The sequence below is a fragment of the Clupea harengus genome, chromosome 4 (genome assembly GCF_900700415.2).
Source record: "Clupea harengus chromosome 4, Ch_v2.0.2, whole genome shotgun sequence".
NCBI classification, from domain to species: Eukaryota; Metazoa; Chordata; class Actinopteri; order Clupeiformes; family Clupeidae; genus Clupea; species Clupea harengus.
This window is the reverse complement of record NC_045155.1, coordinates 4,410,096-4,422,843: the sequence shown is the minus strand read 5'-3', so window position 1 is coordinate 4,422,843 and position 12,748 is coordinate 4,410,096. Positions and strand designations below refer to the sequence as shown.

Sequence of the window (12,748 nt, the reverse complement as noted above, 5' to 3'; positions counted from 1 at the left end):
AGAAATTAATATTTCCATTTATTTCAGCAACGTTTCCTTTAAGATGACGTGCACTGGAACAGTCCTCAACAGTATTGTCAATTCAGCTCAGATCAGATGATTAGAGTGAGGGTGAGTTTGAAATGACGCCTGTGGTGTCTTTCACCGGCTTTTTGGCAGCGTTTGCTTGGCTTTCACTAAGCAACGCTCTTTACTTCCATATTGGTGAAACTGAGAAAAAATGTTTCATAGAAGAAATACCGGATGAAACCATGGTTATAGGTGGGTTCTCGCCTCAAGTTCTCGCCACCTTCGTTAGTGCTAGTGGTCTTTGCAACGTTAGCTTGCTAGGGAGGTCTGTGATAAGTTAACCTGTGGGCTAGCTAGCTAGCTAGTTGGTTTGGGTTTAGATCGCTTTGTGTGCGATTGTTATTGCATTGTGCATGTGCACTGCTTTAATTTTAACTGGAATTAATTGAAGCAGCCATAAATGACTGTGACCCGTAAAGGCGCGTGCAGGCTGATTAGCTAGCTTTAATGTTGCTGAATGGTGGACCCGGATAGTGTGCACCACCCAGCATCCTGCTAACCAGGATAACGTGAAGAGGAGGACAGGTGTAACCTGTTCTCCTCATACGGACATGTGGTCTGAGTAATTCAAAACGGATTTGGTTTGAGGAACAGGTTGCTCTGGGTGTATAGATGTTATTGTAAAATAGAAGCTTGGCAGCTGTACTTGGATAAGTGTCGGTGAAGGACTTAAAATAATCCGCTCAGTGTAATAAAGTTAATTGAAATGGTGAATAAAATATACAGTTCTTTGTTTGGTAGTGGTATGGATATACGTACTGTACAACTAATGTTCATCTTGAGAAGTTCATGGCTATAATAGACATCAGGCCACACCTGTGTGATTCAGTATGTACAGTCTAGGTGTTAATGCGAATTATGTTGTAATGTTTCTTGTTACCAAACAGGGAAATACAGGACACAATTATGGGACAAGCAAACCGGATCATTCCTTCCCTCCACTCCAGGACTTGGGATGCATGTGGAGATCAGGGATCCAGAAACTAAGGTTACCCCCTTTCTCCCGTTTATCAATTTCACCTGTTGTCTTTTTGACTTTGATCTGTTCTCCGACACACCACTCTAATCTAATGGGATAGGATATAACTGGTAAATTCCATTAGTATATTTTTAACTGCTGTAGATAACATCCTTCTGCTCTCTGCCCTCCCTTTGTCTTTTTTAGATCATTCTTTCTCGTCAGTATGGCTCAGAAGGACGGTTCACCTTCACCTCCCACACCCCAGGAGAGCACCAGATATGTTTACACTCCAATTCCACCAAGATGGCTCTATTTGCGGGGGGCAAATTGGTAAGGGGCATATTGACGATGAACATGCAGACTATAATGCCACACAGACTTTTCAATAGAAGTGTGTTCATTGATGTCGTGCTTTTTGTTTTCTTCACTTAATCCATTTAAAATATGTTTTCTTCACAGCGAGTTCATCTGGACATTCAGGTGGGTGAACACACCAACAACTACCCCGAGATTGCAGCCAAGGACAAGCTGACTGAGCTGCAGTTACGGGTTAGGCAGCTTCTGGATCAGATTGAGCAGATCCAGAAAGAGCAAAATTATCAGAGGGTGAGTTAAATCCATAAAAAAACATTCACAGGAAAAAATAGACAGTGGTGTACACCCTGAATAGCTACATTATGATAATGTGTTTTTTAGATTTAGTGTAGCCTGTTGAATTTCAACCATAGACCAGCAACATCAAACCGTAGCCAGAACGTCTTTTCACAAGTCCGAGTCTGTCCATTTTTTTCCTTCAGTATCGCGAGGAGCGCTTCCGCATGACGAGCGAGAGCACCAACCAGCGCGTCCTGTGGTGGTCCATCGCCCAGACTCTCATCCTCATTATCATAGGCATCTGGCAGATGAGGCACCTGAAGAGCTTTTTCGAGGCCAAGAAGCTTGTGTAATGTTAACCACCCAGGACTGAAGTGTGTACAAGTTTACAAATGAAGTGTTCTCTTTCATGTGCACACACACACACACATTTATAACATACCCATAACAGAAAACTACACATTTACAGTTAAATATTCACATCTATTTATTACCTTATGTGTAGTACTTAGTCTTATGACTATGGCATACTTGCTCAAGTCTAAAGAGCCATGTATGTGATATGGGATCAGGTTTATACTATCACATTAAGAGTCACTGCCTCTACTAAAGCAGTGTCTCGTGACCAGTAATTGAAAATAAATGATAAAATGTTCCCACTACATTACTTTGCAAAACATGGGATAAGATAATGCTGTGGAATGAAGGAAAAAAATATCTTAAGAACATTAGGCTTATAGTATATGAAGTTTTTGCTGGATTTATGTGTATATATTGTTTTCATACATGTCCCCGGTCTACATCTGTATGTATTGTAGTGGTCAAGTGACACTTGGCTTTGTTTTATTTATTTCCTTAAGTATGAAGTACTTAGCAACATGTAATAACCCAAGAGATATTTTGACCATGTGGACAGTTTCAAGTATGACCTATCCATTTTTGTTTGATAACATAGATTTGTGTTTGATCTAAAAGTGTACTTACTGGCTATACATGTGATGAGCCGTGTATACATGCTACATGTGTTTTATCAGTGCTGCAGCTATTCTCAAAATGACCTCACAAAATGGATTCAATAGTGACACATTATGTGTAGTGTCCAGGTGTGTATGTGTGAAGTAAAAGGACGGTGGTTGGATCAGCATTTCCTTCGCGTTTCAACTCAGCACATTCCTGAATATGCAGCATAGATGTATTTGATAACAGAAAAGCTGAATAGGGTAAAATATGTACAAGAACAACTTCTCAGCTCAGTTTGTGTCATACTATGTGAGAACAGTATGTACTAACCATAGGCATTTTCTATTTTAGTTGGCATGTCAATTTTAAAACTGATGTTAGAAATAAGGTAGATATGGCTTTCTGTTATCTAGTCTAATTCAGCCGTAGCTTTTTTTTCTACCTGTATGAATGGTGACTTTTATGGAACACTGGGCTTTAGGTGTTTCACCTAATCATCTTCACCTTTACCTGTTTATTATGGCCATGGACAGCATTTAAAGTTGACAGTTTTCATTGCAGAATTAATGTGCTATTCATTAATGTAATGTTTTGGTACAGACTACTAAAATATGTGTTGTGAATATTTATAAACGTCAAGTTGCCTCTCAATATGCTGACAATAAATAGGCCATGAAGTCAAGCTATGAAGTTGCTCTTTAAAGCATTTCTTTCTCAGCTGTGTGGCACCAGTGCCACATTAAGGAAACAGCCTTAAAGTGCCATAGTTTACCATCTGCTGATATTTGATACACAAACTCACTACACAGTAATTTTGCTAACCTTTGCATGGCTGTCTTTTTTTATATTACACAAATGTTGCTAATGCCAAAAACGACACATTTTCCAGTGGCTGGTTCAATAAATACACCAAGATCAAACAGGTTAAACACATTTATTTCAAATGAAGGAAAAGCTCACTCTTGCATCTAAGAGTGCAAGTCCATGTTGTAGATTTCTTATAAAAAAAATGTTAAATAAAGGTCCTCCTAATTAAATTTGCTTATGTTTTTTTGATGGTGGAATGCTACCATACTGAATAAGACTCAATTAACCCATCATGAAATACTTGTTTGTAACAAAATAAGTGCTGTTTAGCTCTAATATGTTTGATCAATGAGTATTTTCAAAGACTGGAGATATGTTCTTTGTCATTTATTTCCCTATGATATATTTTAAACAGTAGGTAAAAGAACCCTACACACACAAAAATAAATCCTATACAAAACTATACAACATTTAATGATGCAGCTACGTGTCATCTTATCTAACCCATTATGGAGTTGCATAGGAGTGTTTCGCTATGTCTGACTACTCGATCTTGTGTTTACACCCACTGAGGCCTGTGTACAGCCACTCTGAGAGCATGCTTTGCTTGGATCTGTACTGCATCCTTATTTGAGTCCAGCTCCTCACACAGAGATGGATATCTCAGTAAAGCTGAACTCAATACCCATCTATGCGCAATGGTAACATGACTTATTTCCTAAGGTGGCATAATGAAGACCTCTAGAGAAATGCATAATCTTATAAACTTGGCATACATTATATGGCCGCACTTAATGGACATCAGTTTTTTCAATGACATTTAGATTACAAACACACCATTTCATGTCCGTTACTCTCAAAACAATATTTTGTCTGTTTGACAGAACATTATTATAGTATAAATTTTATATATAAATGTTGACACACATCTTATCAAGACCACATATCTTTGACTCAGAAGAGTCAAAGCTGTGACTGTCAACTCCTCAGTCAACTCACGGAGAGGAGAGGGTGTTATTAGGATTGTTACCACAACTTAATATAGCGAATCCATATGTATTTAAAAAAAAAAAAAAAACGAATTCATTTCAAACAGTAACTGGACCTAAAAACACTTACATAAACAGCAAGGATGTTCGAACTGCAACTGTTACTGGCACAAGATGAAAATAGAGGCATTTATGCAATTTTATACAATGTATAGACCATAACTATCCAAGAATTCAACCATCCTGTTAACCTCAGACATTGCTGAGATATTTGAACAAAAAGACTGGTTAACTTGAAGGTTTGAGCTTTATTTGATTTTAAGTTTAACAACGTTCCTCAAAAATGGATTGTCTAGTTGAGACTAGTAAAATATAAATACATTTTAAGACACAAGATGGATGCATTTTGTTAGGTGGTGGTTTTCTGTGTTTTGATGAGTTTCAGTCTGTGTGTATGTGTGTGTGCAGGGCTCTTTATGGCGTGTTCACTGTCCGGTCACAGTAAGGTGTTCCAACTTCTTGGCAGCTTCTTCGGTCACAACCTTTGTCTTCTTCTCCGGACTTGTGTCCGGAGTGTTAGGGTATTCTCGATGACCGAAAATAACACTACCCACCCGAACGTTGGTTGAGCCCACTTCAATCTGAGAACCCAAAAGCGTTACACCAAAAGTAATTAGTTGCATGTACTCAACAAAGGACTAGATTCATAATTTCAGAGAATGGTCATTACATAATGGCAACAATTAGATCGTCAAAAGTCGACAAGATTTCACTTGATCTGGAAACAGTCTTAATTTTAGATGTCACATCAGGCTTACAAAATAAATGTACTCACCGCATGCTCAAAATCAGTTGACATGCCCATACTAAGCTCTACATCCTCTTCTGGCATCTGAAGAGTCTCACATACTTCCTTTCGATATTTCAGCAGCATCTACAGGTAAGCAACATCTGCATGGATTAGTCCTGAGTCTGATCAAATCCTACATAGCCTGCATTCAGATATTATTGTTCACAGTGACAATAAATCTGAGGAGGTAAGATGCTTTTGTTTTTTTTCCGCCCATCTGTCCTCCCTCCTCACTCCGCGTGACTTGTCTCCTCTGGCAGCAATTAGATAAACGAGACATCCTTCATGATGTCACCCTTCACATTTACGGGTCACAAGCTGGATCTCAGACAAACTCGGTCGTTACAACTTTCATTCAGCGATTAGGTGTTTCTTGAAAGCGTAGGTCCAACGACCGATCGCAAACATGGTTGGAATGAAAAAATATAATAATAAATGTAGGCTCAGGTAAAGCCTGTTTTGTTTGTTGTAGCGATTTGCAATTCAGTGACAATGTTTTTGAGACAAAAGCTGCGGTTGGATAGCCTTTTTTGCTTAGAAAGGTTACCTGCAAATATCTAAGTGGCACCAATGAAAAGAGTTCATCAAATTTTCTAAATGCTTAAGAAAGGTCCTTCAATGCTTCTTTTCCTATCTCCCTTAACATAGTGTACACTGGACCATCCTTTACAAAAGGAAAGGAGATGGCACCGTCCCACAATACGGCAACAACATTTCAAGACCCACGTCAATAACATCCACCGTCACATAATTGCATAGCCTAGTGTAAGTGCAGTCAGATTCTCTAAGTGCCCCGGTTGTCTTTTCCTTATGAATTCTCCTTCACATCTTTCCTTCACTTCATGACATTTTCCATCGAAGTCAAGGAAAAAATTACATCTATCCAGCTGCTGCCATATACCACCTTCATTCAGCTAGGAGTTATTCATGAAAACGCATTCCAGAGAGGTCTGGCATAAATGGATTTGCATAAATGTGATTTGAATAGTATTTCTAAACAGATTTTTTTTTAAATAAAAACGGATTTCATGTGATAAGATTCCAATCCGACATGCTCATAAATTGTATTTTGACTAACAGTCAGTACATAGCCTTTAAAACCTTATTCATACTATTTAAAAACTTCACAAAAACAAACACATTATGCACAATATTTCACTCAAGGAAAGAAAATGTCTCTAAAGTACTTTTTTTCTGTAAATACCCAAACCAGACGACCTCGATTTGACTTGAGGTGAGTGGCATGTGTGGAATGTGGAAAACCATACCTGAAAATCTGGGTTGGGACCTTCGCTGAGATCATATCCATATCGACCAATGGTCATAAGCCCAGCAAAGTCGAGGGTAGGACATTTAGAAACAATATGTTTGACCGTATTCACTGTGTCTGTAGGTGGCAGCCCATGTTTGCCTAAATAAAGATTTTAAGAACACAGTATTTATATTCCATAGCATGTACACCTTCATAAACAATCCATTTGTACTTTCCTTTAGAAAATCAACTTATTTTGATTAAGTGAGGATGTAATATGCATGTGATGAAGTATATGTTGGTGATTTAGTACACACTGCAGCAAATCCGTCTTAACAATACTGGACATCACAATAAATCAAAACAGCTATCTTGTATCACATTAAGTTTATATGAATGGTTGACATGTAATAATTACTCACTTCCTTCACCACTGGTATTGATCTGGACCATGATCTTTAACCTCTGAGTGTTAGCCGCTCGTATCCTTTGCCAGGAACTGTTAACTTTGTCGGCCAACTTCGCTGAGTCTACAGTCTCCACCATAAATATATTAGGAACACCTGAAGGTACAACAAGTTCATATAAGAGGAATGCAGTTCCAGATAGTGGCACGAAATGGCTTTAAAACTATACATGGTAATACTGGTGAATTTACAGGCAGCAAAATATAAAAGATAATGTAATGCATGAGAATTCTGATTACCTAAAAGTTTGTTGACATTATTCTTCTGTAGGTGACCAATGAAATGCCACTTAATTTCCGGGCAAGATGACAAAATCTAAAACACAGGTATATGTTTTACTCATACATGCTATTTGATCAACACAGGGCCAGGGTCTACCTGGCCAGGATTTAACCTTACAAGACAAAGTCTTACAAATCAGAATGTCCTTTTGAAATCAGATTTGCAATGCTACCCCATGTATACATACATAAAACACATCAAATTAAATAATTACATACTGTTCTATTTGAAAATATAACTACATTTCGCAACTCCTATTCAGTTGGCCTTGCTGTAAAACTGTACTTCTGTCGTCTTGTTGCACTTTTGTTGACTGTTCCCTGTCGTTTGGCTATGTTGTTGCAGATCAAATCTCATACATATTATGGAATTGAGGCATTAACCTGGTGAATTGGTGAGTAGCGTACGTGAGAAATCTCTAAAACATTTTAGCTGCCCCCCCCCCCCCCCCCCCCCATGTTCCCCATTACCATTATGATGGAATGTAAAGATGTAAACATTTAGCAATACAGTCAAATTCAAACCTAAACCATATTTATGATGGTTCACAATATAGATTTTATTCTGTTACATGTGATAGCACAGTATTTATTGTATTAAGATAGAGCGCAATTGCCACCTGCTGACCTGTCTTGGTATTGCTGGTTGTAATAGTAAAACCTGTATGCAGCCTAATGGGCAATATGGCCCATGCCCTAGTTACTGGGAAATGGCGTATAGTTTTAATAAAGAAACCTATTTTTGAATCATGTTTTGTCTTGAGTTGTCAGAATTTTTTTTTTTTTTTTAATAGTCCATAACACTGAAAACATATCGCCCAGCCCTACTGCCAAGAGCGGTTCCTCTCATTTGTTTGAGCTCAACCTGTGATCAGTCAGATTATTAAAGATCATGGACAACAGAGATCATCACCTTGACTTTGACCTTACCTGGGGATGAGAAGCTTTCTCCACAAGCTCATTTACCTAAGGGACAAAGTCGAGACAGTTAGGCTTGGAATGCATTTTAGGTTAAGTGCTCACCCAGACTTCAGCCTTTATTTCTCACAAATGATTGGACATTCACTTACATAATTTTCTCCAAAGTTCCGCTGGCCCTGCTGGTAGGCCTCCACCACCATCTCAGGTGGCTTTGTCTTGCTCACAGCAACAAGACGTGGTGCCACACATGGCAGTGTCTAAAAGACCATAACGTGAAGTGAATTTTACATTCATTAGACATACTCTGAACAGCTTGCATGCCATTCCACCCTGCAGCAAGTTCTGTGTTTACTGAAACAGACTACTGGTGGTAACCTAGTAGCTCTAATCTGGTTACATACGCAAATTAAACTGGTGGATGATTTCACAAACTTTTAATATGAAACATCTGGACTTGCAGGTATTCATTTTTGTCTAGCGTCATTAGAAATGTTGATTTGAGATCAATCCGATGCACAAACCCAACCGTTGCGAGGACAGTAATCGCAAATGTCATATGACATCTGACTCCCAAGTGGGTGAGTTGCAGAGCTGACCTGCAGAATGTATAGAATATAACTGGCTGAGATCAAGCAAAACTCGTAGCTGGCTCGTGACACCCTGCGGTGTTCCACACATGTTGCTAGCATATCTATACATTGGCGTGTCTTGGTCGATTTTGATACCATTTAAGATACCATTCCCCCTTGATACAGAAACAAAACAGCCAAATAAGAACATGACATTGCAATGGTAAAATTGCTAGCCAGCTAGCCTGAGCATTTCGCTAATGTCAGCAGCAGCAAGTGTTTCCCTTAGGCGTGTTGCAAATCTGGCATGCAAACCGTTGCCTTTCCAACCTGAATTATAGATCTAACTGTTAACTCTCAAAATGTTACCAAATTGTTGAGAAATTGCTACTAGCCATGTCAGCAACTGAGCAAAGGTTGCCTTACGTAACCGTTAGGTAAAGCCCACACAGCTAAAAAAACAGGGCAATTAATATCGGTGGATCCTTCGCAAAGAGCAATACTCTGTCAAGATCACTTTAACTCTCGCTAATTTTGAAGAAACTAACCTTCGGGCGACGGGCAGCCGCCTGATTTACCCTGTCCACAACGGACTGCACCGCCTTAGCAACCTCTTCCGACATTACTACTTTCCACATAGCCTCAATACATCTAGATCGACCAATACCACAGTTCGACGACTCGGCAGGGGCGATACAGATCCGGTCACATTCTATCACAATAAAAGTGTTCTACTACCTGAGGTTTTGAAACTATGAACCAACCTTAACGTTTTTCAATGGGTTGTTTTCATTGGTCTGCCAGAGGGGGTGTAAATTAACTTTATCACACTAGAGCAGTAACAGATCCAATAGTCTGGATACCTTGCTTGTTGAACTTTGTGTCTTTAATATTTGCATAGCTTTATGTCGAGAGAGGATTTTGAGTCCCCAAATATTTATGAGCCGCAAACATCAGAATTTGTGCCGTTAGCTAGGGGTTTAAGCCATTTTTAAGTCACTGGCCAGAAAATGTAAAGTTTAGTTACTTAGCTGGATAAACTAAAACGATTATTTTAACGGCACAAACGAACAATACGTTTAATTTTCTGATGACATGGGGGACCAGCCTCACGGAGGTCTGCAACTGTGTTTTTTTTCTTCAGAAACTGTGCTCATACTCTCCATCAGCAGGGTGAAGTAGGACGATTTTGCAGGATGAGACTCACCCCGCAAACCATCTCTTCACCCTGCTCCTCTGGCAGGCGCTACAGCCCGCACTTCCAGACTGCAGAACAGTTTCATCCCCAGGGCCATCACATAATTAAATAACCACACAACCCTCCTACCCTCCACCCAGCACAACTGCACTTTCACTCTGTGCCATATATGATGTCTTGATCTCCCTATTTATGTTTTTAAATATATTTATGTGAGTGCGTGGGGTTGCAAGCATGCTTTAATGTGCTTTAGTGTGTTTTTTTTTTTTTGTGGTTGCACAAGAACATTTCGTTGTGTATCTAATGCACTATGACAAATAAAGTCTATTCTATTCTTTCTGGACAAGGTGATGGCAAACCAATTGGTTTAATAATCTGCCTCTGCAGAGGTAGGGACCTTGGTGACATTTGAAGCAGTGTTTTTGTTTGGCTTAAACACCTAACTTAAAGAACACCGACACCACCTTTGTAGCTCTTTGCAGATTATACGAAAACTGGAAGTTCATGTTAATTCGGAAAACGTGCAGTCTTTACAAGAAAACAAGAACAAGGTGTATACACCATCTTGACAGTGCCAACCAAGACATCGTAACAACTGTGCACAGGTGTAAACCGATGTTAAAACACTTCCATCAGCCACTAAATGGATACACAAAAAAAGTGCACAATGCTGGTGATGTTTAAAACTATCCTGTGTATGACTGACATAATGAAACACATTTCAAAACAACTTCATTTTATTTTTTCAAACATAAGCTTACAAAAAAAAAAAATCAATCCCATTTCCATTATGTTTCTCATAGTCAGCTTTCATAGCACTTCGCTACAACAAATCTTTACACGTAGTCATCTCAAATAAAATGTAGAAAAAGACAAACAGATCGCCACGGATGGAACGTCGCTCAAAACCCATCATACTCTTTCCAGCGCTTCCAACATAATGATGCTGTTTCCTCTGATTACCTGTTGGGTGAAAGCGATTGTTAATAATCAGTAACCGTATGTGCATGTAAACTTGTGAATGTAGACTAAACTGAAATCAGCAGAAAAAGATTTAAAAGGAATATCACCACGGTTGTGCAAAACAGTTGAAAATTACAGTATTGCAACAACACTTATATACACGCATCCTTAAAATCGAGAGATTCTCATTATGGATGAATGAACAATGCTACACCATTAGTACAACATACATGGCAGCTTACTTAGCAGTTGAAACCCACAGTCCAAAAGCCACCCATCTTGAAGGAACACCCTTACAGCAGACTTCACATTTGTATGGGCCAGTAACTGATACGTACCACCATGCCGATGTTGTTCTGTTGTCCCCCTGGTGCCATTTCCAAAGTGTCATCCACCACCAAGTTCATGAACGGGTCAAATCCACGCAAGATGCCCTGAACATGGCGCCCTCCATTAAGCTTTACTAGAAAAGAAAAAAAATCATTCCCGCAAAGTAATTAATGCTGAGACTATAAAAGGACAGGTCACCTTGCATGTAATGAAATCATGGCAGGCAAGCCACCAAGGCAACTAGAAATTAGATTGAAAGTGAGGGGAAAACTAACATTATGTGGCAGATGGTGAGAAAAGGTGTAGCTACAGTGTTCTGTAATTCAAGGGAAGTACTTCCACTACTGAATGTAACTAAGTGGATCAAGCTAAATAAAATATTTAGTTACATCCATGCACAACAAGCTAATGTCATTCCATAAAGTTTTTTTTAACAATGTTCTTTCCAACAACTCAACATAATGTAATTCGTATCCAATACTCACATGAAAGCTTCTTATCCATGAACCTAAAAATATTTTTTAAAAAAGGGGGGGAGAGGAGGAAAGTTAGTTTCAGCATTTGCGCCACATAGAAAGTGACCTAACAATCAGCACCCAATTTAACATGCTGACTAAACTCGAATATACTCGATAGCGTACATCTATAATCTGGGACTTGAAATTATAGCGTTATTATTTTCAAGCTTGGCACAAGGATTTTCTGCATGCCTTAATGCTACTAGCATATTTCCATCCAGAAGGCCTTGTTCTTTTGTATGCGGTAAACAAGAGACACTGGTAAAACACATGAATTAGCAGGCTAGAAAATTAGCATTCTATGGATCTTGCCATCACCGGTTAGCTACAAATCTCGCAACAACAAAAAAACATTTCACAGCAAACACTGAAATAATTGCATGGGGTCAATATGGTTACTAAACAAAGGGGAAACTTACTTTTTCAACTCTGGTGGATGTGCTTTACTCATTGTCACGCTGTTCTTACTACCTCAAAACGCTCTCAAATCGTAATCCCACGCAAGTCGCAGTTTCCGGAAGACCGTCCTGCTAACCGGAACATTCAAAGAGCGGGGAGGGTTATTTCTTTGCTCTTATTCATGACGCCGCCTGCAGTGCAGGAGTGGAAATTCTAATACAACCCGTGCACCTCGCTTTAAAGCCCTTAGCTCTATAATGTCTCTCCTCTTCATGAGACATGCGGGATAACTTGAGTGATTTGAATTTACCACTACACCCTAATCTAACTGGAAGTCCTTCTCTCTAAACTACTGTATTCTTATTTACCAAAAGAGCAGGAGAAGCCATCTGGACCAACAGCAAAACAACACACAGCATATACTATATTTCATGAACTTTCCATCGTATTTGTTGGACATAAGCCAGACAATATTGTCCCAGACGTGTTGTGCCTGTAAAACTGTGTGAGGGACCCCCAGGTAGGTTGACCCCTGTGTGACGGACCCCATAGATGGGTGAAGCACTTGTGTGTGGGGCTCTCTGGATGGGAGAAGTACAGTTGGTGGATGCGCCAAGAAT

The 12,748-nt window shown here is 39.3% G+C and overlaps 3 protein-coding genes across 3 annotated transcripts; 1 reads left to right on the top strand and 2 right to left on the bottom strand.

Annotated features, from left to right (window-relative positions):
* The first annotated feature begins 85 nt into the window (after positions 1-85).
* tmed4 (transmembrane p24 trafficking protein 4) lies at positions 86-3,621 on the top strand. The gene is made up of 5 exons (XM_012830979.2): positions 86-261; positions 957-1,057; positions 1,235-1,360; positions 1,490-1,636; positions 1,828-3,621. Exons 1-5 carry the CDS (start codon positions 123-125, stop codon positions 1,975-1,977), a joined length of 663 nt encoding a protein of 220 aa, XP_012686433.2. The 5' UTR covers positions 86-122; the 3' UTR covers positions 1,978-3,621.
* plpbp (pyridoxal phosphate binding protein) lies at positions 3,505-9,485 on the bottom strand. Its single transcript, XM_012831015.3, has 8 exons — positions 9,269-9,485; positions 8,301-8,408; positions 8,161-8,196; positions 7,189-7,264; positions 6,905-7,045; positions 6,499-6,641; positions 5,216-5,314; positions 3,505-5,021 (listed from the first exon to the last, which is right to left on the bottom strand). Exons 1-8 carry the CDS (start codon positions 9,356-9,358, stop codon positions 4,866-4,868), a joined length of 849 nt encoding a protein of 282 aa, XP_012686469.1. The 5' UTR covers positions 9,359-9,485; the 3' UTR covers positions 3,505-4,865.
* A 1,152-nt stretch (positions 9,486-10,637) lies between these two features.
* Positions 10,638-12,284, bottom strand: snrpg (small nuclear ribonucleoprotein polypeptide G). Its single transcript, XM_012830981.3, has 4 exons — positions 12,149-12,284; positions 11,697-11,719; positions 11,220-11,344; positions 10,638-10,881 (listed from the first exon to the last, which is right to left on the bottom strand). The coding sequence occupies exons 1-4, from the start codon at positions 12,178-12,180 to the stop codon at positions 10,831-10,833; spliced, it is 231 nt and encodes a 76-aa protein (XP_012686435.1). The 5' UTR covers positions 12,181-12,284; the 3' UTR covers positions 10,638-10,830.
* Positions 12,285-12,748: the final 464 nt, after the last annotated feature.